Source organism: Camponotus floridanus, unplaced genomic scaffold, assembly GCF_003227725.1.
Source record: "Camponotus floridanus strain SB8 unplaced genomic scaffold, Cflo_v7.5 scaffold124, whole genome shotgun sequence".
NCBI lineage: Eukaryota > Metazoa > Arthropoda > Insecta > Hymenoptera > Formicidae > Camponotus > Camponotus floridanus.
The window spans coordinates 244593-268715 of NW_020229242.1; the positions used below are offsets into that span (position 1 = coordinate 244593).

The following is a 24123-nucleotide window of genomic DNA, read 5'->3' on the forward strand; positions in this document are numbered from 1 at the left end:
AGTGACAGATATTGAAGATACTCAGGATCCAAATATCGTTTTCAAAAAGTAGCATTCTTTAGACTTTCAATATGCGAAACGATTCATCCAAGTAATTATTTCGTGCGAAAACCAAAAGAATTAATTTATTTCAGGAAAATTATTGCACGACGAACCAATTCCTCTTCATCGTTCAATCTTTTAAAGGTACGCATAAAGATCATTCTCGCTATTTTTGAAAAAAATGAAATGTCAATTCTTTTTTTTCGTTTAGGTCGATATTTCCATGCGATTCAATTCCTCTATTTTTAAAAACGGATCCAAGGTTTTCTTTTCAATTCGAAGCGATTCGCTTCCTAGTAGTCGTGTATATACACGGAGAGGTGCGGAGGAAGAATGCTGTCCCGCCAACATCTCGAGAGAGAGAGAGAGTTCCTCTCATTAGTCGACGAACGCGCGGCGAACGACACGGATCCACCAGTGAATGTCCTCTGCTCTTATCCATCTCCTTCGTATAACGTAATAATTTCTCTTCTCATCGAGAATGCGCCTCGCGTCATCGTAACTCAATTCCGATTCTGCAATCGATCTCGATCGGGTTACACGTGGGCAAGAAAACGATCGAATTCGCGGTGCGAATAGTCGACAGCGGAATGATGTTATGATCGATGCTGAGAGGAAGGTGAGCGAGCGGGAAACGAGGAGCAAGAGGAGCTGAATCAGCATGAGGTGTTTCGAAAGCTTCTTCAAGCGCACCTGGCGGCCACAGCAGGTGCATCAGGTGAGCAAAAAATAAACTTTCAATTGTCGTTGTTTCTTCTGTCTCTTTGACCTTATCATCATCGCAAAAGTGTAGCAATAATCAACACGATATATCTGTCGTTTATTTCGTTTATGATCGTTTCACCGAATGCCCGAAACACTTGTTAATATACGCCATCATTACACGCGCAATTACCTAACATTTTTTGTACAGCAAAATTTGACAAGTATTGTAGAAAGAGGCGCAATATACGAAATATTTGTTAATTTTGTCTTTCCTTATTATTTTGTTTTTCACTTTAACATTTTACAATTTATTTCTCCATCTGTTTCAGATTTCTTTTCAGTTGTTACTCTGTAGAGCGATAAGATAAATCGTTTTACTTTTGCACGGTAAAATTTGTTTCAGTTGTGACAAATCTTTATTTTTGTCTGAAAAAAGTGTTATGCAAAAAATGCTACGTTAAATATTTAACAGTGATAAGCGCGTTAAATAAGTGGCCGCCAAAGAATTAAGTATAATTTCTAAAATTTCAAACATAATGTAAAAAATTACTCGAAAAATTTATTCGATAAATTACACGGAAAGAATAGAATTATTTCGCCGCAGAGTTTTATCTCGACACTCGCGTCTTTGGTATGCACAAGTGCGTTCAAAAGTATTTTGTTTTGTTTTAATTTTTCTCTTTTTTTCCTTCATGCGACTCGCTTGAACGCGTCCGCATATTATCGCGCGATAAAAGTCGATAAAAAATTAGTCGAAGTGTCCGGATAATCCTAATCAGGCGACGATCATCATCAATCGACGATACATTCGTGATCGAATATCGAATACCGTTTTTTACAAGAGAGATTTCCTAGATCCTTCAGAGATTTCGACGCGACGATGTTCCTGCGAAAGCCACGCGATTCGCGCGATCGAGGTCGTGGCTGGTCTCGCAGAAAATAATGACAGAATTACGCAAGGTAGTCGCGATTATACATAAACATGAATACGGAATTCGCTCACACGATCATATTTCCTCGTGCGTAAAGATGCCTCTTTCCCCTCCTATCTTCCAACTTATCAAGCATTTACACATGACATATTTGCAGCGCAAACACGTTTTTTTTATTTTCTTAAACTGAATCAGCAAAACTGCCACTGCTCCTACCCAAACATTTATAAATCTTCCGGAAAACGTTTCTTATAATTTGTTCTTCTATCTTACATCTAGCTGACGAGTAAGATTTCACTGAAAAATCAGTCGTGATCGCACGCATTTGCATTTGCAAGATGTAGCTTCTAAAATTTATTTTAGATTACTATTTTTAGAAACTATATAATTAGTTTTTTTTATTATTCCAAATTTAAAACTATATGAACAGAATAATTTTAAAATTTTTTCAACAAATATGTGCTATAAATTAATTAGACGCATTTTAAAATCATATCATTGATTGAAACAGTCATTAACTAATTCATCAATTCTCATATGAATATTTCATTGATTTGCAATGCTATATTTATAACTGACTGAAATTACATTAATAACTATTCACTGCTTTTTTTTCATGACAATACACTGATTCCATCTAAGAGAACCATGTATTTAATAATGACATAATAACAATTATATAGCAATAATTAATAGTGAAAACTAATAATTAGTTAATGCTAATAATAATAACTAATTACTAATTAATGGATGATAATAACTTTGTTGCAATAGCAACGAAACTATTATAATAAAATGCAAAACAATAACGAAAACAAACTCGAGAGGAGGGGAGGAGTATTTAATTAGAGTCTTGTCTTTCATCAAGATTTTCGATGATGACTCCAAGAGGGGAGAAGCCGGTTTAGTAGCCGATTGGTCAGGGGTCGCGGTTGATAAGCGCTGATAATAGTTGTTGAACGGCCTACTAAACTGGTTAGTTCCTACGGTGATTTGCGTCGCGCGACACTGCGTTGCTCGTTCTCCAAAGTAAATCCTCCGTATTAATATTAGCGCGGAGATTGGCGCTGTCGAGAATCGCGCAGTTTTTCGAGGTTCATCCTCGCGATGCTATAGTATGATCGAGAACAATCGCACTATCGGAAAATATGGAAACATATTCGACGTGAGTATCGTCTGTGTGTCTACAGCTTGAGAAATATCTGCAAAATTAATATCAATGTAATTAATTGCGATATTAATACAGAATTAAATAAAATTAAAAACGCATACATAATATTATTTTTATTTTTTTTACTTTCCCAATTATCCAACTATTTTTTTCATACTAAACAATTTTTGTCAAACCAGCGAGAAAAAAAGGATATCCTCATTTTATTTAAATTACATTGTAATGCGCATTTAAATGTAAATGCAAATAAAATGAGGAAATTGTATATGTAATTTTATTTAAATCTACATTTGTGATGTAAACAGCTGATTCAATATATTAGTATTTTAAAATGCGTTCTTTTTATTTCCTACCACTAATTATTTATCCGTACTAATTGCATATCTTCACAATTGCTTATTGATGCGAATAATAGATAATTCAGTAAAAACCTAAAAAACGTTCTCGTATAATTTAATATATCGTTTATTTAATTTCTGTCTATTCTTATATGTAACAATGCCGGCACCGGTGATTACAGTATTAAAGTTAGCTGTGCACATTCGAGAAAGCAATTAAATCCGTCGCAAATGGGCGTTGTTAAAAATGACATGCTCGATCGCCTCTAATCAGGTCATTGACTGTTGTCAATCCTTCCGAACGGTGAAAGTCGTATGATTAACTAACGGAACCTCTCCCAAAAAAACAACGTTCATCAACTGAAATACAGAGCGAAAAGAAACTTTGACAATTTAATAAATACCATTCTATATTTTGTTAATTTTGAAACATCGAATTCATATTCAACAAACCCGAATTTGAAAGCTAATACTTGTTAAATAAATACTTGTTAAAGCTTTAAGATATAGTTTGTTTTTCCTAGATAATATTTAATCGTGCTTATGTTTTGTTAATCATAATCAATAAAATAAATAGCACTTTGAGACAAAAAAAATGTCCAATATACTTAATATCGATTGCAAAAAACGATTGCAATCGATATTAAGTATATTTATCACAACATGATGAAATAACATGGCAATAACTCGTTTTGCAACTTTAACCAAAAACTTCTCAAATTGTGACGTAATAAAATGATTTGAAGGTTGAAATCGTATTCGACATCAACAAATTTGCGGAAAATTATTCTTTCTGAGTATGTTTTGTTAAACTATATAATTAAAAAAATAATTGCACGAGGAAAAGATAAATTTCAGTAAAAAAAACACAATTTGTCGAGTAGTTATATAATTTTAGAAGTAAAATACTAACTTTTCATGAGGATATTATGGCTCTATTAGAATGTTACTTGTTCATGTTAGCCATCATTGACCAGTCACACATTGATCGTACATGACAGATGAAATCGATCGAAACGATACGAGATTATCTGGATCCCAGAATACGTTTCCTCTTATAAACTCGACGTACGGGACTGCGTCGCGTTCGCAAAATTTCCTCTTTCTCTTAAACAGCCGGATTCCTGAGGCACGCGTAATCACCGGCCGTTTTGTTCCTTTCACTCTTCAATCCTCACATCGCGTGTGTCGTTGAATTCACTTCGATTATCATTGCGATCGTGTTAAAAACAAATTAATTTATTAACTATGATAAAGGATACGAAATATAAAAAATATATAATAAATAATATATAATATTGTATAAGTTATATATGATAAAATGGAAAAAAGTATAGTTAAAGCCTAAATGCAGTTGTAAAAAAAATTATAAATAATAATTAAAAAGGAATTGACAAACACTTACAAGTAATTACATTTGGGCTTCAACTGAAATTGATTGGAGATTTAATTTTAAATAATGGAACGTAACTTTTTACCGCAATATTTTTCTGTGCTAATTCTCCAAAAGATAAATCCGAAACAGAAATCCTATCAGACTCCTCCCGGAAATTCAAAACCACAGGTAGATAGTCTTTATCCGGCAATAGACATCGGAAAGCCGCGTTTGTTGTTTCGCTTCCGTCATGTTTTTTCCTCTTTTTCCAACGATGTCATAAAAAATATCAGGTCATGAATATTATTCTCCTTGAACGTTATACGTGGAAGACTTCTCAATCGTTGAGATGATAGATAAGGAGTAGCCTATTCGCTTGCTTTTTCGATTCCATCTATAGATAAGTTGAATAAATATTTGGTAGTGTTCCGCAAGATAATTCTGGAACGCCTCGTACATATATCTGTAATAAAGAGATTATGATAAAAGGATTTTGAATAACAATATAGCGAGAAAAAAATATTGTTAAAAAGTTATAGTTTGATTTCATGAGTTTAAGCGATTTTCGAAAAGGAACAAAATTGTGCAATGACGATTGCTTATCTTCTTTTAGATGGATCCGGCATCGAGGTTCGAGCCGACGACGAAAAGGACGGCGGAAGTACATCACCATGCCACCGGTGAAGCGATGACGGAGCTGGGCGAGGTGAAGGTGGCCGCGTCGAGCAACATCGCGACGTCGATGCCACACACCAGCGGTGATCCGGCGCCCTGCAAGAACGGTTGCAAGATCTACAGGAGCAACCGCGACGGAGGTGGCGAGCCGCGCTCCGAGAGTCCTTGGCACTCGCTCAAAACAGTCTTCCTTGTCTCTGTGATCGTGGCGTTTCTCCTCTGGATCATAGTCTATACCCTGCTGGACCAGTACCGGATCCTGTGATCGCGACCATCCATTCTGTGATCTTGATGTATCTCTCGTGATTGCGATTTAATTGATGTCGCGCGAAATTAATTGGGCTACTCAATGACTGCAAAGTCCTGATTCATTGTGATTTTCTGTCAGACGATTTTGTATGCGCGATTAACGATTTGATGAATCGCACGATCTGTATGGCTTCTATAATTATTCTCTATAATTATGATAATTGTTGGATCTTGCGATGCGTAGAGGAAATTTTCTTGGCAGGAATGTGTGCTAATAATTCTTGATTTAATAACGGATCTTATAAGTTTATAAAATGGCTGTGCCGGATACTTGTTTCGACAGCGCGGTTTGCACTCGATGAAATCTGTAAACAGAGATTCAAAAACAACCGAAAGCTCAAGGATGGGGAAGAGAAAGGATCTCCGGCAGCCTTAAGCTTTCGTAATTAAGATTGTAATATTGTATATTTCGTACCGTTTTATAAACGCTTTGTATGTCTGTAAATATATTCGAATAAAATATGTTATATACGCAATGTATGCAAATTATTCGATCCTTTACATAGGTTTCGAGCGGATATCGCATGATAAATCGGTGTTCAAAAATTAAAAAATATGTACGGCAAACACATTGAGTTATAAATAATACTGAGAGAGATAGATAGATAGAGAGAGAGAGAAAGAGAAACGCGAATCTTGAGAAAATCTTCAAAAATTGCGCTGTATCTTAATAACTTTACAAATTAGTTAGAATTGATCGAAAAATTTCTTCGCTCTTTTTTCGTCACGCTAGTCGACGAACAAACTTTTCGGTCAAGATGATTTAACGATATTTTTGGCCGGGACTGCAATAGGCGAGACAACCGTAATGTAAGGGAGAGAGAGAGGTGGGATTCGAACAATTTAAATCTCGCATATTCCACGATATACATTTATACAGATTGGACTCTTCATGATTTCTCTTACATGTATCTTTTCCATCTGTCAAATCGAAACTACCAAGTCCCCTCTTGTCCCTTACAGTACCTGAAATTGTCGTTGGTACGAAAAATATGACTGCGCACGCGATCGAGCATGTATCTTGCGGGACAATCGCATGATAACGATCTTGGCGAATCCGCGGCAGGCGACGTTATCGTGATCGAAAACGAGGAACGGCCCAACGGATCAATCGGAAGCTGGCAGCCGTCAACAACGTCAGCGAGCACGCGAGATCGGGAGACGCACCCGATGCGACAACAGCATCCGAACGCGCAGATGCGATTGCGGAATGACGAGGTTGACGACGACGATAACGACGAGCAGGAGGAGGAGGAGCTGCCGGGCGACAATGTGACTTGTTCCCGTCCGTTTTGGTCTCTTCCTTTAATATACACGCGTATCTCTCTATCGAAAAAACTCATTTCAGTTTTCCGCGACGGAAAGACGCACGCAGCCAAGAATGATGCTGATCGGCTGGGACACTTTCCGTTCGAGGCTGATGCTGTTTCTGATCGCGTGCCTCCTCATCTGGGCCTGCATCTTCTTCCCTCTGTTCGCCACTTGAATCTCCCCCTCCTCGCGCTCTCGCGAGACATCGAGGCGATTCGATACGATATTCAACACGACCGCATACATACTTTCACGTTTACATTTATGTATATATATTACGTCCAATATATCATAAGAACTTTACATTTTTGGTATTAAATATTTACATGCCCTATTATTTAATCATAAATATATATTAATTTACGCTTAATGTGGCCTTCGCGAAGAGGAGATTATCCTCAAACGGCTTATCCCCAAACCATCTTCAATTCTTGTCTCTCGTAAAAATTAGCTTGTTGTAAAGTTTGGCTTCATAATGTTTATTCAATTGTTCTTAATTATTTATTATTGACGAATACGCATTCAAGATGGTTTGGAAGTAAGTTCTTTAGTAGCGAGAGAGATTTGGAAATGTGTATCTCTTTCTCGCGTTCGCATTCTCGCGACATGTTTTTTCGCAATATTATTCCGTGAATTGCCTATTCTTTTTTCTTAGGATCGGTCGCGATCGGTTTAACCAACCGCAACCTGGAAAACTCGTCACGAACTCCATCAATTACTACATGTACTTTTATTTATGGAACACTTTCGTTGTGTAGCATATCGTTATGTATGTACGTCGTTTTATCTTGCTTTTTTATCAAGAAAAATACTCTAGATAAGTATTTCTTGTTTCGCTCTAGATCAGAATAATATATCGAGTACTACTATCTTACGATAGCCTTTACGTATCTTTGGATAAATCGCCAGAAATAGACTCTTTAGTTATCTCTCTTGGATTCGAGAATCAGAAAAGAAATGTGAACAATACAATTTGTGCGACTCTAAAAGTTTTCAATATTCAATATATAAAATTATTCAATATATAAAAATCTGGTACAAAATAACAAGATTAAAATCTTCAAGATTTTCTAATTTTTCGTTATTTAAGGTCATTACGTTGAATCCCTCTTGATATGAGCTGTGATATACGTGTATAGCCTTTAATTAAAAGATATTATATATAATGACCTTTTTTTTCTTGAAAAAAACTTTAATTGTATTGCGCAAATTTTTCTGCATCGTCGAGTCTGAGAAAGATATTAGAAAGTATCTCGTTTCCATCGAATCGTCCTGTAGAGTCTTATCGTTAACAATTTTCCTAACATACACGCGACAGCACAATCATCCTTACAATCGACGGCTTATAAATACATCTGATAAATATTACTAATTTGGCATGTAACAAACGTGACGATGCATTTATATGCTAGCATTTGCAACCGGCACGTCGCGTCAAAGAAATTCTCGTAAATACTTATTACACGACCTATCGTATTCTATTTTCACAGAGTGTATTCCGCGAAATACCCGGCAAACTTTATCCCAAGAGTATTTTCAGAAAACTTTTATTGTGAAAGCCATCTCTTTTCTTTTTATTAAATTACGATTTTATAACTTGTTTATAATTTTGCAAAATTAGTGATGGCTAAAATCTTTCAAATGTTGCTCATAGGGCCATAGCATTGATTACATATACTTCAAGATTATTGAAATTTACGAGATCGTTTTTAATATTCAATTTTTTCACGATTTTTAACTAATTTAAATATTTATAAATATATAACGAATCTTAAATATAAATTTTATTAAAGATCTATATTTAAAATTATAAATAAATTGTAAAATCTTCTTATCTATAAGTTCGCGTTTTTACAGCTTAATTCGCAAATTGGTGGCTCGCGTTGTAGTGCAAAAGAATATTTCAGTGCTTTTATTAAGAGACACGCACGGATTGAAATGAAAAATTTATAAGATCAAAATTTGTCAGTCATTGTCAGTCGGATACTCCGCGGAGTACCCGGTAATTACGTTAGTCACACAACAGTGATCGATGGAAAAAGATTTCGAGTATCTAAATGTTCTAATATTAGCTTGGAATAAATACAAATGATGTGATATGATTTGTATAAAACGAGGGATGTTTCGATTAAATAAAATTATCGAGTATGTGCACAAGTATAAAAAAAAGATGAGTTAAAAGTATCGCGGGGCAAGAGTAAATGCATCTGGAATGCCACGATAGATAGTGTCTATTAGGGAGTAACCGAAATCATTTTACATTTACGACATAAAATCAAAATAAAACGAGATAATGTAATTTATCATCTTATGGGATATTGTTGTCGATATTAAGGATATTTCGAAACGATAAAATTTCACGAATAACTTCCAAAACGAACAAAACATTTTAACTACAGCAACAATAAATAAGATTTCCGTATAAATTAAAATTATTAATAATTTTACACGAGAAAAAGATAACATCCGAATTTATATTACTGAGCGTCGAGATTAAAAAAAAAAACAATTGTTTATATTCGTAGCCTTTGTATGTAAATAGAGTAACGCTTATATAAATCTGATACTTTTAAAATTATCGAGATTGCGAGATGAGAAGTCGTTCTGCATTCACGATTTAGCACATTTAGAGTTACACGCAACGTATTTTAAACGAAGAAATAATAAAAAATATTGTTCAAAGTTTCTAAATAGGGATTACAAAGAAAAGAAAAAAAAAAAAAAAAAAAAGAAAGAAAATCAGAAACAAGAAATCACTTATATTCGCGGCTTGTATGTCAGAGTAACGTGAAATGTTTTTACATCCATCTCGGTGCAATCCTGTGGTCCGATAATGCCATCACCGCCGGTGCGCGACGGCACGCGTGCCGTCTGCTCTTCGATGATCTCGTTGTAGCTATTGTCCAGCATCTTCTCGGCCGCCAGTTGCTGCTGCTGCTGTTGTTGTTGATCTACCGTCACTCGCACAATCTTTACGCTCTTGATCGCCTCCAGAGAACGCGATACATCTGCTGCCGCTGCCGCCGCCGAGCGAACACCTCCCTTCGCGCCGTTCTCCTTGTTGCGACGAGATGAACTGCGATGTAGACGCTGTTTCTCCCTAGACGAATTTCTTCGCAGACTTGGTCGCTTTACCGACTCCGCGCTGGCACTTAGGCCTGCAGCTGAATTCAATCGAGAAGTTTCAATTGACAAAGTTGAACAAACACTTGTAGATATGGAAGAAGGTTCGACTATTTATAAGAAATTTAAACTAAAAAATTGATTATATGCATCGATTATAGATGTGATTACGCGATAAATAAAGAAAAAAAAATAAAGAGATGCTTCCATTTTGCTTTTTTAATGTCCCTATTTATTAAAACTATAGACAAAATCTGAAAAATTGTAAAATAAAAGCGATTGAAAGGGAAATATTTGATCAGTATTAACCTTTTTCTTTTCAATTTGAAAAAAGAAAAAAAGAAAGAAAAAATTGTGGAAATTTACCAATGTTGCCAGAGGAAGACCGATTGGAACCACGTAAAACGTGTATCGCTGTGGGATCGCTATCCGTTCCCACCAGTCTTTCCCCCACAGGTGTGAGAAACCATTCGGATCTAGTTCGCATTCGCGCGGCTTGTCTCTCGTGAACCTGTCAATTAATACAGTTATAATCCAACTTTATTTGAAATTGTCACAAGTCTTACCTGTGGTAAGTAGCTGAGACTCTTGGTACTCTCGGCGTAGCGATTCACCGCGCGCAATTCGTCCAGGGTCATACCCGCCGCTGCGCGTCTAGAATGATGACTGCCGTTACTCGACGAACGACTGGGCGCCTGTAAAGTGTCAAATCTGCTATGCGTTTCGAATTCTTTTCGACGATTCATTGCGAGACCACTCTCGCTTTCTCTTATCGCGTAGAGAGTATAAATACCTGGAACAGACCGTTCTCTTCTAAACTAACCGAGAGTCGCGTGTAACTCTCGAGTAAGGTGTTTTCCGGTATCATGCCTAGCGACGACGCGAGATTCACCATCTCCGGCATGTGGATCAACGCCGGAGTTGATTGTGATTCCTCTTGGTGTGACATACCTATCGCATAAATTAGCAATTAGTAAGAAATTATTTTATAAAGTGATACTTAAAGTTACAGAACTATATCGAACCTCTTCTCAGCAAAAAATATGTAATCTCTTTTCTCGCATTATGTTGAAATTAATCAGTATCGTCTAAAAAAAAAAGAGAAGAGAAAAAGAAAATCCATCAAATACAAATTTGTGCAAAAAGAATTAAAATAGAAAAGAATGTAAAAAAATATAATTTTTTACGTTATAATTTGATATGACTGTAGTGAAGGACCGGAAGCTTTAATGTTTAATTTTAGATATATATATATACAGTAAGATATTATAAGATATTATAAGAGAGAGAGAGAGAGAATCTATTTACATTCTAAATTAAACCTTAGTCCCCATCTTTCACACTCGTGTTGCAACCACGTCTTTTCCGCTTCCAGTGACAATTGTCCTAAAATTTATCAAATTATATTTGAACTCGCACGGTTTAATTAAAAATGCGTCTTGCGCGTACAAAAACTTACTCGACACGAGAGTATCTGGCGGATATCTAAAACTGAAGATCCAGTCTTCCTCCACCTTCAATATTCGGCCGGTTATACGAGCGTAAAATTCATAATTATCCCTTCCGAACAGATTCGAAACGCCAAAATTGTCTATCATGAACTTGGTGACACGTGTGGCAATCTAAAAAATGAATTGATCGATTGATGGATGAAATCTTGACGACTTTTCTTAGAGAAAATAAATCTATGTGCAAAAATATTAGAAGAAAAAAAAAGGCAGAAGATATAAAATGAAATTGAAATAACATATCTCAATATAATATCGGTTCTCGATTAGAAATTATCTTAGAGTAAAATTAATTAATAAATTAAGAAGAAAAAAATTATTCAATTACGAGGATGACAGAGCAAAATAGAAATGTTGTTTACCTTAAACCTGAGAACATCCTCCATCTTAGCGGTCTTGCCGTCGCTGACGCAACTCTGAAAGAACGAGGGTGCCACGGATACTCCCAGGGCTTCGCTGGTCATCCCCGTGTGCGCCCGCTCGCTATTTACTGCTACTACCCTGAATGTTCCGAATAGTAACACCAGTAACCGTTGCGTATATATTGGCATGGAGGTAATTAATCTGCATGATAAAGTTTCTTCTCATTAAAGTCAGTTTGATAGAGATTGATGATTACTCAAAACCACAAGTATCAATCGCGAGAGTTCACCTGTGTATCTGGTCCCGTTGTTGTTCTATGCTATCTAGCTGAATTACGGTGAATAGCTGCTGTTCGCCTTCTTTCCCAAACACTCCGCCAGGTATCTTGCGTAAAAACTTCTTCAGAACACTAGCTATCGTGTAAACGCTAAAATTGTCCATATTGACAAGGTGTCCAGTTTGCAGAAAATGAATCAATTTCTTCATATTACCCTGGTGACCAGGCGCCCGAAAAACGTCTTTTCTGAGCGGAGCCTCCTTGTTTAATTTCAATATAAGGACCTGGAACAAAGAAACAGCATCATTATTGCTTGTAATTATAGAATGTACATGAATGTTTGATAATAATAAAACATTTGATTGTTGCTTACCAATAAGGGGCCAGGAATATCATTCTTACACACTTCATCCAAGGGTACTCCAAACTTGACTCTGTGGAAATAAGAAGTAGAATGTTAACTTTGAAGAAATGATAGCATGAAAAATATAACATCTGGAATATGACAAAATAAATCTCTCAATAATAAAACACAAGTAGAGTGCTTTTGGAGAGTACACATGTCAAATTAGAGGCTTTATGATGTATTAATTCAATGTTTGTTATACCAAATTGCGTTATCAAGTTATCTGCTCTAAATAGCTCCTCAACAGCTTCGTATAAAACAAGTTAATGCAAAGTTAAACAAGTTAAAGTGATAAATTCTGAGAATTACATCAGTATATTATAACAGCGATACACATAATCCTCTCAAATTCCAAGTTTACTTACAATTCTCATGCTCCTTTTCTCAGATCATCAAATATATGAAAATATCTGCCCGATACAATATTTGCTTTATATATCATTAAATATCAATTATTATGTCTGTGAAAAAATTTAAAATTCTTTTATAAAATATACTAATTTTGAGCAACAGAGAATATTATATCATATATTTAATCAAAAAGAAGTAATTTCTTCTAGTATATTTTTAACATATGCGTAAATTAAAAAAAACTGTCATTTTAATTAAAAAAAATATAAATATTAAAAATCAATTAAAATACAATAAAGGATGAAATATATTATTCTCAAGTGAAGAATATACAAACTTTTCCAGGCGTCTCGGATATGGTGGTACTGAGGAAGGATGTCCGCAGCTGGTTACAACATTTCCTAACGTAGCAGCGCGTCGATGCATCCTCTCTGTCCAGCTGCTCATTGTACAAAATCTAAGGATGGCAATGTCATGCGGACACTAACGTCACTTGATGCTCTTCTTGCAAAGAGGGCAGCTGCGCTTTCTCTATATTCCAATCTTCTACGCTTGCTGCTCATCCAATTGCTGAAAGCGCACAATCAAATTCCTATTAGTCTCACTTGTATTTCATCAATGCTTCAATATTACAGATACAGTATCAAGCTAACAAAAGTTCTCATGTTATTAGTCATTTCTATCAGTCAAATATTTGTTGCGCCATCCTATAACTTGGGAACTATTTCTTCACGCTGCATTCCATCAGTGATAAAGATAGCTGATAACTCAAAACTTTTGTCACGTCAAATATATCTGACACTATAATTTTTATTTGACGTTAACTCAAACTTTTACAATTCAATCAACATTCTAGCCGAAAATACATTTTTACATAAACATAAGTATAATTAATTAACAAAAAACGAAAGAATTCCAGTTAAAAAATAAAGTGATCCATACATCATAATGAATTAATAAAATAAATACAAAATTTTGAAAATAACTTGAATAATTTCGCGTTCCTCGGTAATTATTTATTTAATCTCGCCTGCGCAAGGGCCGTTCTTCGGGTATCGTGAAACGTGCTACACGTGATAGAAGAGAGGCAGGCGCGTACACGAGGGAGAAAAACTAACGAGAGTGCTCGCACCACCGGCCCGCCCAAAAGCACAATTGAGTTAACAATGTAAAAAGCATGGCAGGAGAGAAAGAGAGAGAGAGAGAGAGAGGGAAAGAAAAAGAGGGGGAGGGGAAGGAGGAGGAGAAGGAGGAGCGTCTCACCGGAGCAAAGACGACGAGTCGTCAGAGGTGCCGTCGTCGACGTGAGTCCCGGTGGCGAGCCGGATGAACCTAACCTAACGCGGCATCGCGACGACGACGACGATGACGGACGGGGAACTGACGGACGGACTCCCGCAGCAGCACCAGCCGCCAGCCGCGCGTCTACGTTTCCATGGAAATGTCGCGGCCGCGGTGCCGAAGGGGCGCCGACGGCATCGTCGCGGCCACGCCGCGCTCTCCCTCGTCGCACACCAGGTCGCCCTCGCGTCACAGAGCGTCGTCGTCGGCAGCGTGCGCACGGCGGCCGCAAGCGCGCCAGGTGGAGTGCATCCTCGCTCTCGCTTCACGTAACGGCGACCCGACAGGCCCGCGCACCACCACCCGTCCTGGTAATCATTGCAAAAAATCAATATGGCTCCAACCGGACCGCTGGCTCGACCATAGACGACGGGAAGGATAGATGGGCCCGGGAGTCGGGCTGTTCGCGCATGCCCGAAAAGTTACTATCCCGCAGCGGCCGCGATCGAACGTGATTGGTCTCTACTTTCGGATCCGGCCAATCAGCGTCGATTACATCGGAAAATCTAGTAATGTCGCCCAATGGACGGGATTCGATTGCCCACGTCGCCAATTGGCCAATTCAAAATAGGACTCTCTGATTGGTTAATCGTTGCTGGTTACCCCGGCTCGATACGATTGGCCGTGGTCAATCGGAACGTGGGCAAACGGGACGAGATGTAGCCAATCATTGTGTTTAAAAAATTTATCGACAAATGAAATATCGGCCTAAATGTACTACTCTCGATTACAGATGATGAGAAATGGCTGACAGTTTTACATATGTTCGCACAGTCGATGTCGGAGCATTAATTTTGCTGCAGCATTCAGTATTTCACTGCAGTATTTTAATTAATTTGGATGAATGCGATATAAAAACTATCAGTTAAATAACAAAAATGGAATGCAGATTATGTGGTAGACTATGGAAAAAAAATAGCAAAATTTCTTTTCATACGTAAGTATGTACGTTTGATAAATTATTATGAGATTTAAAACACGCGAGATAAAACACACGTGCAATTTAAGTGTACAAGATATATATATATATATATATATATATATATATATATATATCGCATTAAAATTCGAATTTAAACAAAAGATTTTTCATTCGAGTTTTACATCATTTTAATTCGCTCATATCAATGCTTTTTATACAGGATGTGTCATATAAAGATTACAAGTTTTCTCTGAAACCATTGAAGATAACGAGGAAATTCTTTTTGCCGTTTTTATGGTTTGTTGAGACCTTTCAAATGACAGACGAATATCCCCGACAATATCTTAAGAAAATGGAATTTATTTAACAGAAAACATAGTATGTAAATTTCTCCATTTTTAAATAAATTTTTTTCAAGATGACCTTCACGTTTACTTGAAATATTCTTTACTTAAGATATTTTACATAGTTAAAAAATTATGATGAGAAATATTTTTCGGTGACTCAAAGACAGATGTTTTAATATTTAAAAAATCATTTTATTTATTTTTTAATAAATATTATACTAATTTATCTGTTTCTAAATAATTTTGTATTGATACATATTTATGGTTTCCAAGTGATTGAAAAATATTTTTCGTTATAATACTTTATATGATACATCCTATATATTTATATTTTGTATGATACATCCTATATATCTCTACAATTATTTTTACTTTATTATTTTTTACTGAATTTAATCTTAAATTTTGATTTAATGTTAATTAAATTGAGTTTATTTTAGATTTATAAAATTACATGAATACTTGATATGTGTTTGATATATGTATATTTTTTTAGAATTCCAAAAAATCCTGTTCTTCGAAGACAATGGCTTGAAGCATGCAACATATGGGGAAAATACTGTAAAAAGAAATATCAGCCTAAGATATCTTCAATTAGAATATGCTCTGCGCATTTTGATTCCTTTTCCTTTACTCCATCAAAAACTAACTGTCAACGTTTATGTCTTAAACCCGATGCTGTACCAAAATTGGGGATATTTAAAGAAAAATGCATTCAAAGAAAATCGATTCAGTAAGTAAATTAGATGCATTAATAGTATTTTTTATCCGGGACAAAAAAATAAAATTTTTATCCCATTTCTTTATCTTGAAATATCTCATTGGTCAATCTAACATTACATTGTTCTAAAGAATAAATTTTGAAACGCAACCCAGCGAACTCATAGTACACTAGAATGAGCTTTCTTTATATTATCAAGGTCAGAATTATTTAGATATGTATATACTATTGTGTAATGTATATATTTAGATAGTATATGTATATACATTTTTTTTATAGATCTATCTTTTTTTTTAATTCTTTTTATATTCACACTACCTGAGTTACATTTTTCATCAGATAACGATGATACTTAAAAAACTTATGCATTTTATGTTTTATTTATAGATTTAAACAAGTGAAATTGCAAATGATTATGAATTATTTATTTTATTTTCAACTTGTAAGTGTTATATATAAGATTAATGTTTTTGATTAGGATAGTAAATAGAATCAACCAATCAATGACAAAGATAGTGATCCAACTGATCCAACATACAAATGTCTTTTTCTTGGATCATTCCATTCTTGAAGGTTCATTCTATGTTGTAGAACTCAATGACAAGAACTGCTCGCTATTCCCGCGATTCTTTGCGTTTTATACAGACTGTGCTCCCTTTGCACGCTCACGCGCTGTGAGCATCATTCTGTCTTTATTGCATCGAATATCAAACGAAGATAGAGCGATGCTTTCAGCGCTAAAAGCGTCAAAATAAACGCGGCCATAGTGTTTGTATCGCACAGATATAGTAACCTCAATGACTGTTTACGATACATATCTCGGAAGATGAAATTTATATGCATTTTTTTGTTTACCTTTATTATTAACGTCACACATATGTGCACGATTTTCATAACAAATGCGTTTCAACGATTAATATTGTGCCATAAAAGTAAACTTTTAAAAGTCTACTTTTCATTAGCATCATGTGATATATAAAAGCGGTAATTTGTTTGACTACATATTTCGAATTATATTTCTTCTTAGATATTACATATTTTTTGGAGATGTATAACATCAATGTGAAATTTTTTAAAAATCATGTTTATACACAAACATTTAATTATTAAATAAATTTTAAATATTTTACTCCTTTTATCAAATAAAACCCCCTTTGAATGAATATTTAGAATTTTTGGGTTATTGTATATTTTCAAATTTGATTTGGATTTTTATAATTTATCTTCAGCATCTTCATGATGTCAATTATTTTTATGTTTTAGAGATCAGAAGAATACTGAAACAAATTGGTATCTGGATAAAGTTTTTAAAGATCATTATATCACACATCTCGATGAGATGAATAACAAAAAAAGGGTAATCGAAGATGACAAGAACAGAATGATTCAAAGAACAGATGGATTCAAAAGAGGGTTGGAAGCGGACAAAATTCTTGGTTCGGCAGATGATAACGGAGAATTAATGTATTTGATGCAATGGTGAGTAAAAACGCACATCTCTCTAATAATATAATACAAATATAATATGCATGCTATAAGAGAATTTAAAATACATAAATATATAATTTGAAAAAATTATTGAAATCCACAAGAAATTTTTTACAAGGCTTCTTTTATACAGGAAAGGAACAGATGCAATCGACATGGTACCTGCTAAAGAAGCCAATGTAAAGTGTCCTCAAATTGTTATCCAATTTTATGAAGATAGATTAGCTTGGCACAAGACAAAACCATGTGTAAAGTAGATGTGCTTCCTCGAGAAAGAATCATGCACCATCATGTAATATATTTATTAAAATTGATTTTATTCTATGACAATTATATATAAATATTCTTTGTAAAATTGCAATGACTGCATCTATGTATGTATAATAAAATGTTTCTTGCATTTTTTTAAATCTTTTTTTTTTTAATTTTAAATTCCCATATTTAATTTCACATCTTTATAATATATCTAATTTTTTAGCTGCATTCATCTTCTATAGTGTATTCTTTCTCTTTTTTTCTTTTTCAATTTCCTTAAAATATATATATATATATATATATATATATATATATATATTCTATATAAATATATATTTATATAGAATGAGGAATATAATAATTTTATAACGTATTATCTATATGTATGCTTGTTATATTAGCAGTTATAAAAAAATATTTCTCAAACAAGATTTTTAAATTAATTGGTGCATAGAATTTATTATAAAACGCTTCTCATTCTATCTTTTATACATAATTTCAAACTCTCCTCTACACCCTCTAAAAAGGGAAGTGCAGCTGAAAAATAGATTCACGAGTAGAATCTACAACCTCACCATCTTTTTTTTACCATTTTATTATTGTGTTCGACAAAAGTAATAGATACGAATACAATGAATGATGTATACAATGTCTACACACGACGTTGCATTTCGTTACCAGCGCATCTCTCTTAATATAATAATTAATATGTACAGATTAGATCGCTGAATTTATAACGAATCTATAGGATCGTTTTATTTACAAAAATCCACTGTCGCCAATTACTATGCCAATCAGAGGTATCAATGAGGTCTTGAAATCTCTTAAAATAATGGGTTACAAGCGTGAAAAAGCTTTTAAAAAAAGTCGAATTTAATTATTTCCATTTTATGGATATTCATTAAAAATTTGTCTTCAAGTGCATTATCAATAAAATAATTATTTTGATAAACAAAAATTGAAACTTATGTTTTTACTAATATTTAACTCTTATATCGACAAGCAATTTCGGAATGTTAAAATTTCCAATCATGATTAATTTTCCAAAAAAATTTAAATTTTTCTATATTACGAAATATAATTGTATGAAAAATATTTGGTTCAACAGAAAATTTCATTAAGTTCAGAAGCTGTAAAAGTGGATTTCAATTCTTTTGATGAGCGATTTTTGCGACACATGCGACAAAAGAGAAAAACATAACGTGTAACGTGAATTGTGTTATTTACATCCAAATGCTAATGTAGCTAGTCTCGAACACCGCTCGAAGATGACGTTCGTCTTAGAAATCATAAAAGAAAAAAAAAATAAAAGAACAGGTCAAAAAGCTTCGAGCGGAGTACAGTATTATACATATCGTTCGCGCGATGAAAGAAAGATCAGAACTTTCGTGGCCGACCCCGTTTTCGAGGAGACGCGATCTTACGCGCGCTTGGACGGGCGCGTAATCTTCGTCGCAGCATCCTTGGCGTGTCACTATGCACTTTCAAATGTTGCAAAAACAGCATTCTGGACTTGATTAACTTCTTGCAAACATGACATCTGCGCAGTTGTTCTATAAACAATACGTAATAGTCGAATCAGAAAAACGACAAGGATTTATCTAATTTTTTCTATGTTAAAATTTGTCCACAACTATATTGCTCTGTAATTTAGATACATACCAGACTTCTTAGTACCGTGCTGCAAACTGTGCGCGTCCAGCATAGCGGAACTTGGAAACCATCGGCCGCAGTCCGCGCATTTGAGCTCTTTCTTCTCCCAAGAGTAATTACTCCTTTGCTTTCGTTTTCTCTTCACTCTGGCTAGCATACTGAGCTCGCTTTTCGATGTATCGTCATCATTACTCAGTTCCTTTTCCTCCTCTTCCGTTAAAGTTATTTCCTTCTGTTGAATCGATCTCCAGGATTTGTTCTGGATTCTGTTTTAAAAAAAAACCTTGATAAGTAATATATACTTTTACAATGGACTTTCATTAATAAATTATAATATACTCTATGGAAGCTAACAGATATTGAATTTTATTGGAAAAAGTAGGAAATACAATTGGTACAATTCTCCAAAGAAACAGATTAATAAGAACAAAAAGAAGCTTAAAGATCAATGAATGATAATTGTAAAAATAGTCGCGCATATTACAGAATTATATAAAAAAATATCAGATTTAAAAAATGTTACCATTTTTTTCATGTTGGAATGCAAAATAAAGAATTATCTTAGATTAAAAAAAATGAAGCAAATTGCTAAATAATAAAGATTCCTATATGAATGTTTTTTCTGGAAAAAAATAAAAATATATCTTAAAATGAAATATAGAAGATTCATATTTATCTCACATATTTATCTCACATATGATTAAAATTAATTCCACATAAGGGAAAACATGATTCTATATAATAAAATACGATATTGATGATATTATGGATTTATATTCCAATGAAACAAGATCGAACCTATGTTTTTTCCTCTGTGAATGCGCCGTGCGAACGTGACGCGCCAGAACCACGACCACATCGAACTTTTCTTGACAAATCTTGCAAGCATATTGCTTCCTGACTTTCTGACTTTCCTTCTTGTCTTTGGACTTCCTCTCATCGAGTCTGAGAGCGTTCGCTGATGATTTCTGGCAAATTCTAAGATGCGTGTCGAAAGCACGTCGATGTCGAAAGTTTTTGGAACAATGCTCGCACCGTATCATGCCGTTGAGCTTCGTCAAATCATCGGCGGATTCCTCGTCGTCGTCATCATCATCATCTTCATCATCATCATCTTCCTCCTCTTCCTCATCATCGCCGTTATCGGAATCTGAATCTCTCACCATGATAATCTCGTTTTCCTTGTCACTGGAATACTTGTCCTTGCTATCATCCAAAGTGATCTCCACCACGTTGTCCTTTGGCTGCTTTTCCTCTTCATCGGCATCTAAGTCGATCACTTCCACAACCTGTCAAATAAATTTCAACACGTTAGAAAATGAGAATTGTTAAAATATAAATATATGTAAAAATATTTAGACGCGCTTTAATATTATTGAGATGCAATTGGAGTAATTTGCAATTATCGAAAAAAAAATTATACAAGTTGAATATGCAAATTTGAATGTTAAAAATTTTCAGAATAGATGCGATAGTCTCAATTCACTAATCATTCTTATATAATGCATTTACCTCTCGCCGTTTCCGTTTGATCCTTTTTGTGTTGGGCATCGTGACGCGCATCTGTGTCGATAATCGACGTCGCCGCCTGCCGCGTTTTTTGTTGGTCTGTTCCTCCTCGCTTAACATTGACGCTGGTTGGATGATAATCTCAGCGTCGTCCCGGTTTACAGAGATCAATTGCTGCTTCCGCGATCGCTTAATTTTTAACTGTGGTTGCGGAGTGCTCGCTGTCATCGTCGTCGATGGCGGCGAATCGGTTAACGTATCGATCAACCGCTGTCGGTCATCCTCCGTGACAGAACCACAGTTGTTCGACGACATGTACAAGTCTAATTCGTCCATGTCTTCATTCGATGGCTCGATGCTTGAAGAATCGTGCATAACGTCCTGGGAAAAGCTTATCGATTCGTCGTCTCGCAACTTGCTAAATTTTTTGTCGCCATTTTTCGATGCCTTTTCACGAGAGGTCTTCAAATTTTGCAACGTCGCCTGAATTTCATCGAATGTCAGCTCCGAGTCTGACTGATGATCGCCCTCTAAAAGAATGTATTGCACGGTAGAGCGTTCCATCAGTTCATCCTCAGATTCGGCATTATTTTGATTCTCATCCGATTGTTCGGCTAAAAAAATGCGTTTTCCAATCTTTATATTTGGAAAAAAATATTCGTTACATGTGTATGTGTGAAATTTATTACATATAAAAATAAATTCCTTCTATATAGGAGAGAGAGAGAGAGAGAATAGAGGGAACTTATTTCTATATAATAAAAATAACTGATATATATATAAAAAATTTCATTTTTACCGATATTTATGGAATCGTTATCCATCATAAAATACGTAATATCCGATTGTTCATCGGCAGTGATATGAATTCTATCGCTTGCTGAATTATTCTTGATAGAATCATTATAGTTTTGGCAAGTTTTGTAATCATGTACCAGTCCGCAATCTTCTTCCTGCACAATGCTCTTTTCGCTATTATCGATTGATGTGTTACGAGTGAAGATTTTGTCATTCGCTCGCTCGTTGATTTCTTCACAATCCCCATTGTGATACAACACCGGCGGCTGAGTAGTTATCAGTCGTTTCTTTATCTGCGATGGTTTTTTCACCGTTCGCACAGCTCCTTCATTTATTAATCGCTCTACATCTGCTCTATAAGTATATTCATATTGTAATTTTTATAATCAATTTGCAAAAACAAGAATAGGAAAAAAAGAAAATGTGTAAATCTTTCTAATTGAAAAAAATTAATCTTTTAACTAGAATTAGATTAGTTTACTCACTTCATGAGAAATTCGAAATTGGTCGGAGGCTCGCCAGATTCATCGTAAACGGCCACGGCAAATATGTCGTCATAACCTTCCACAGCATAGAGAGCCAATTGTTGCCCTTCTGCGGTGACGAAAGTGGCGATCGTTTCCTCGTCGTTCTCTTGCTCATCCATCTTGCTCTCCTGTGCATTATATTCAATTGTTATACAGATATCTTTATTAAGCTAAAATTGATAAATTTCAATCGATTGGCTTAAAAGCAAATAGAGAATAACCAATTCCTAAATATATACCCTCAAAGATGATTCAGCAATTGTCTCGCAATTCCATTTCTCATCCATCAAACCTTCTGTCAATGGAACGGAAACTATGGATTCCTTATAATCTACAGTCACTTTGTCACAGGGTTCCAGATTCTCTTCAAAATACATAGTTACATCCTTGCTCTCAATTTTATCCAGGAAATATCCATTTGTATTCACAATTATTTCTTCGCTTACATCCTGCAAAATATGAAAGCTTTAAGGATATCAATTATTATTAACAAGATTGAATTTTTTACCAGATTCTCCTCAATATCTCTTTTCACTCTGCATTGTTCCAATTGTTTGTCTTCAAAGTTGACTGTTGCAATCATTCCAGTAGATATCATACAGTCTTCGTAAGCTTGCAGCTCACTGGTAAATGACATTTTTGAGAGTAGCTCAATAAGACATTATCATTATAGTTATAATAATAGCAAATATCTGTAGACACATGAATGCAGAGATATGTAAAATACCAATTAAATTTTATTTGCAAAAGTAAAAATATATTTTATATATATCCAATAGACATAGTGTATATATATATATATATATATATATATATATATATATATAAATTTTTATATCAACATTATATGCATTTTTTTCAAATTAATTTATATATATACGTACATTTTTTATTTATAAAAATGGCATGGTCAACGTTTTAATTGTTCCTACAGGCGACGTTTAAAGATTTTTCAACGCGAGTGCAAAGTCACAATTAAGTTTCCAATAAAAATTTTATGAAAATATCGTCGTTGCAAGTATCAGGGAGAATAACTGCGTTTCTGCTTATTGTTATCTTGTCGCGGAACGGATTGATAGATCCCTAATTACATCGTTGGCTCGCAACTCGAGTACGTTGCGTAAATGTAAATTGAAAGGTTATGTTTATCCGGAGATATGCGACAGAGATACGCGAGGAGAGGTGTGATAAACGGATGCATACTTGCTCACGTATACGTAAATACGCGCTTTGTCTCTCTACGAAAAGAGCCAGTGTCTCGCGACATGAGAGCTTCACAAGATTCGCAATAACAATATCGGGCAACGTAACGAGAGCATTATACATGAGCGGAAACCGCTTGTGGTGGCGAGAACAATAAATAATTGCAGTGTTGTCAGGACGCAAAAAAAGAAGAAAAAATAATAACAATTTCCACCAACTCGACGGCAAAAAGGCACTAGATTAAATAAAACCCGTATCGAATTACACGAGATTGGCCACATTCAGCGGACTTAACAGTTGGGCAACATTACTAGATTTTGTAACTCGACGCTGATTGGTCGGACCTGAAAGTAGGGACCAATCATATTCGATTGCTACTTACTAGCGGTTGAGTCCGCTGAATGCGGCCATTGAAATCTGACCAATCAGGGTTACAAAACGCAAGTAACAGAGGAAAATTTTATTCGATGGCT

The 24123-nt window shown here is 35.0% G+C and overlaps 4 protein-coding genes across 8 annotated transcripts; 2 read left to right on the forward strand and 2 right to left on the reverse strand.

Moving 5' to 3' along the window:
- The first annotated feature begins 100 nt into the window (after positions 1 to 100).
- On the forward strand, positions 101 to 5769 carry LOC105251542. Of its 2 annotated transcripts, XM_011258461.3 has the most exons (3): positions 101 to 186; positions 254 to 760; positions 5177 to 5769. In XM_011258461.3, exons 2-3 carry the CDS (start codon positions 704 to 706, stop codon positions 5501 to 5503), a joined length of 384 nt encoding a protein of 127 aa, XP_011256763.1. In that variant the 5' UTR covers positions 101 to 186; positions 254 to 703; the 3' UTR covers positions 5504 to 5769. The 2 variants fall into 2 exon arrangements, with proteins under 2 accessions (XP_011256763.1, XP_011256848.1); XM_011258546.3 differs by lacking the exons at positions 101 to 186; positions 254 to 760 and adding an exon at positions 2639 to 2844.
- Positions 5755 to 14568, reverse strand: LOC105251669. 2 transcript variants are annotated; one of them, XM_011258664.3, is made up of 11 exons: positions 14150 to 14568; positions 13224 to 13456; positions 12503 to 12563; positions 12142 to 12413; positions 11852 to 12053; positions 11441 to 11603; positions 11290 to 11367; positions 10775 to 10932; positions 10548 to 10676; positions 10348 to 10492; positions 5755 to 10022 (listed from the first exon to the last, which is right to left on the reverse strand). In XM_011258664.3, exons 2-11 carry the CDS (start codon positions 13331 to 13333, stop codon positions 9616 to 9618), a joined length of 1725 nt encoding a protein of 574 aa, XP_011256966.1. In that variant the 5' UTR covers positions 13334 to 13456; positions 14150 to 14568; the 3' UTR covers positions 5755 to 9615. The 2 variants fall into 2 exon arrangements, with proteins under 2 accessions (XP_011256966.1, XP_011257039.1); XM_011258737.3 differs by lacking the exons at positions 13224 to 13456; positions 14150 to 14568 and adding an exon at positions 12901 to 12951.
- A 392-nt stretch (positions 14569 to 14960) lies between these two features.
- Positions 14961 to 18084, forward strand: LOC105251798. Its single transcript, XM_011258862.3, has 4 exons — positions 14961 to 15164; positions 15993 to 16229; positions 17481 to 17696; positions 17839 to 18084. Exons 1-4 carry the CDS (start codon positions 15106 to 15108, stop codon positions 17960 to 17962), a joined length of 636 nt encoding a protein of 211 aa, XP_011257164.1. The 5' UTR covers positions 14961 to 15105; the 3' UTR covers positions 17963 to 18084.
- Positions 18085 to 18934: 850 nt separating this feature from the next.
- Positions 18935 to 23839, reverse strand: LOC105251917 (transcription initiation factor TFIID subunit 7-like). Of its 3 annotated transcripts, none has more exons than XM_011259150.3 (9): positions 23332 to 23839; positions 22956 to 23070; positions 22687 to 22896; positions 22406 to 22575; positions 21922 to 22274; positions 21126 to 21736; positions 20412 to 20902; positions 19623 to 19879; positions 18935 to 19513 (listed from the first exon to the last, which is right to left on the reverse strand). In XM_011259150.3, the coding sequence occupies exons 2-9, from the start codon at positions 23043 to 23045 to the stop codon at positions 19338 to 19340; spliced, it is 2358 nt and encodes a 785-aa protein (XP_011257452.2). In that variant the 5' UTR covers positions 23046 to 23070; positions 23332 to 23839; the 3' UTR covers positions 18935 to 19337. The 3 variants fall into 3 exon arrangements, with proteins under 3 accessions (XP_011257452.2, XP_011257370.2, XP_025271396.1); XM_011259068.3 differs by having other exon boundaries at positions 22956 to 23139; XM_025415611.1 differs by having other exon boundaries at positions 18936 to 19513; positions 22687 to 22912; positions 23332 to 23838.
- Between the last annotated feature and the right edge of the window lie 284 nt (positions 23840 to 24123).

Bases quoted from the DNA above. Each gene is read 5' to 3' on its own strand.
- LOC105251669 (XM_011258664.3), bottom strand. From the start codon at position 13,333: ATGAGCAGCTGGACAGAGAGGATGCATCGACGCGCTGCTACGTTAGGA. The intron at 11,604-11,851 runs GTAAACAACATT...TTCATTTTTTAG, and splicing joins AGGATGTTCTCAGGTTTAAG to ATTGCCACACGTGTCACCAA. The intron at 10,933-11,289 runs GTAAATAGATTC...TTTATGCGATAG, and splicing joins ACTAAGGTTTAATTTAGAAT to GTATGTCACACCAAGAGGAA.
- LOC105251798 (XM_011258862.3), top strand. From the start codon at position 15,106: ATGGAATGCAGATTATGTGGTAGACTATGGAAAAAAAATAGCAAAATT. The intron at 16,230-17,480 runs GTAAGTAAATTA...TTTATGTTTTAG, and splicing joins ATTCAAAGAAAATCGATTCA to AGATCAGAAGAATACTGAAA. The intron at 17,697-17,838 runs GTGAGTAAAAAC...TCTTTTATACAG, and splicing joins TTAATGTATTTGATGCAATG to GAAAGGAACAGATGCAATCG.
- LOC105251542 (XM_011258461.3), top strand. From the start codon at position 704: ATGAGGTGTTTCGAAAGCTTCTTCAAGCGCACCTGGCGGCCACAGCAG. The intron at 761-5,176 runs GTGAGCAAAAAA...ATCTTCTTTTAG, and splicing joins GGCCACAGCAGGTGCATCAG to ATGGATCCGGCATCGAGGTT.
- LOC105251917 (XM_011259068.3), bottom strand. From the start codon at position 23,084: ATGTCATTTACCAGTGAGCTGCAAGCTTACGAAGACTGTATGATATCT. The intron at 20,903-21,125 runs GTAAATGCATTA...TTTATTTGACAG, and splicing joins TCAAACGGAAACGGCGAGAG to GTTGTGGAAGTGATCGACTT. The intron at 19,514-19,622 runs GTATGTATCTAA...TATTGTTTATAG, and splicing joins GCACGGTACTAAGAAGTCTG to AACAACTGCGCAGATGTCAT.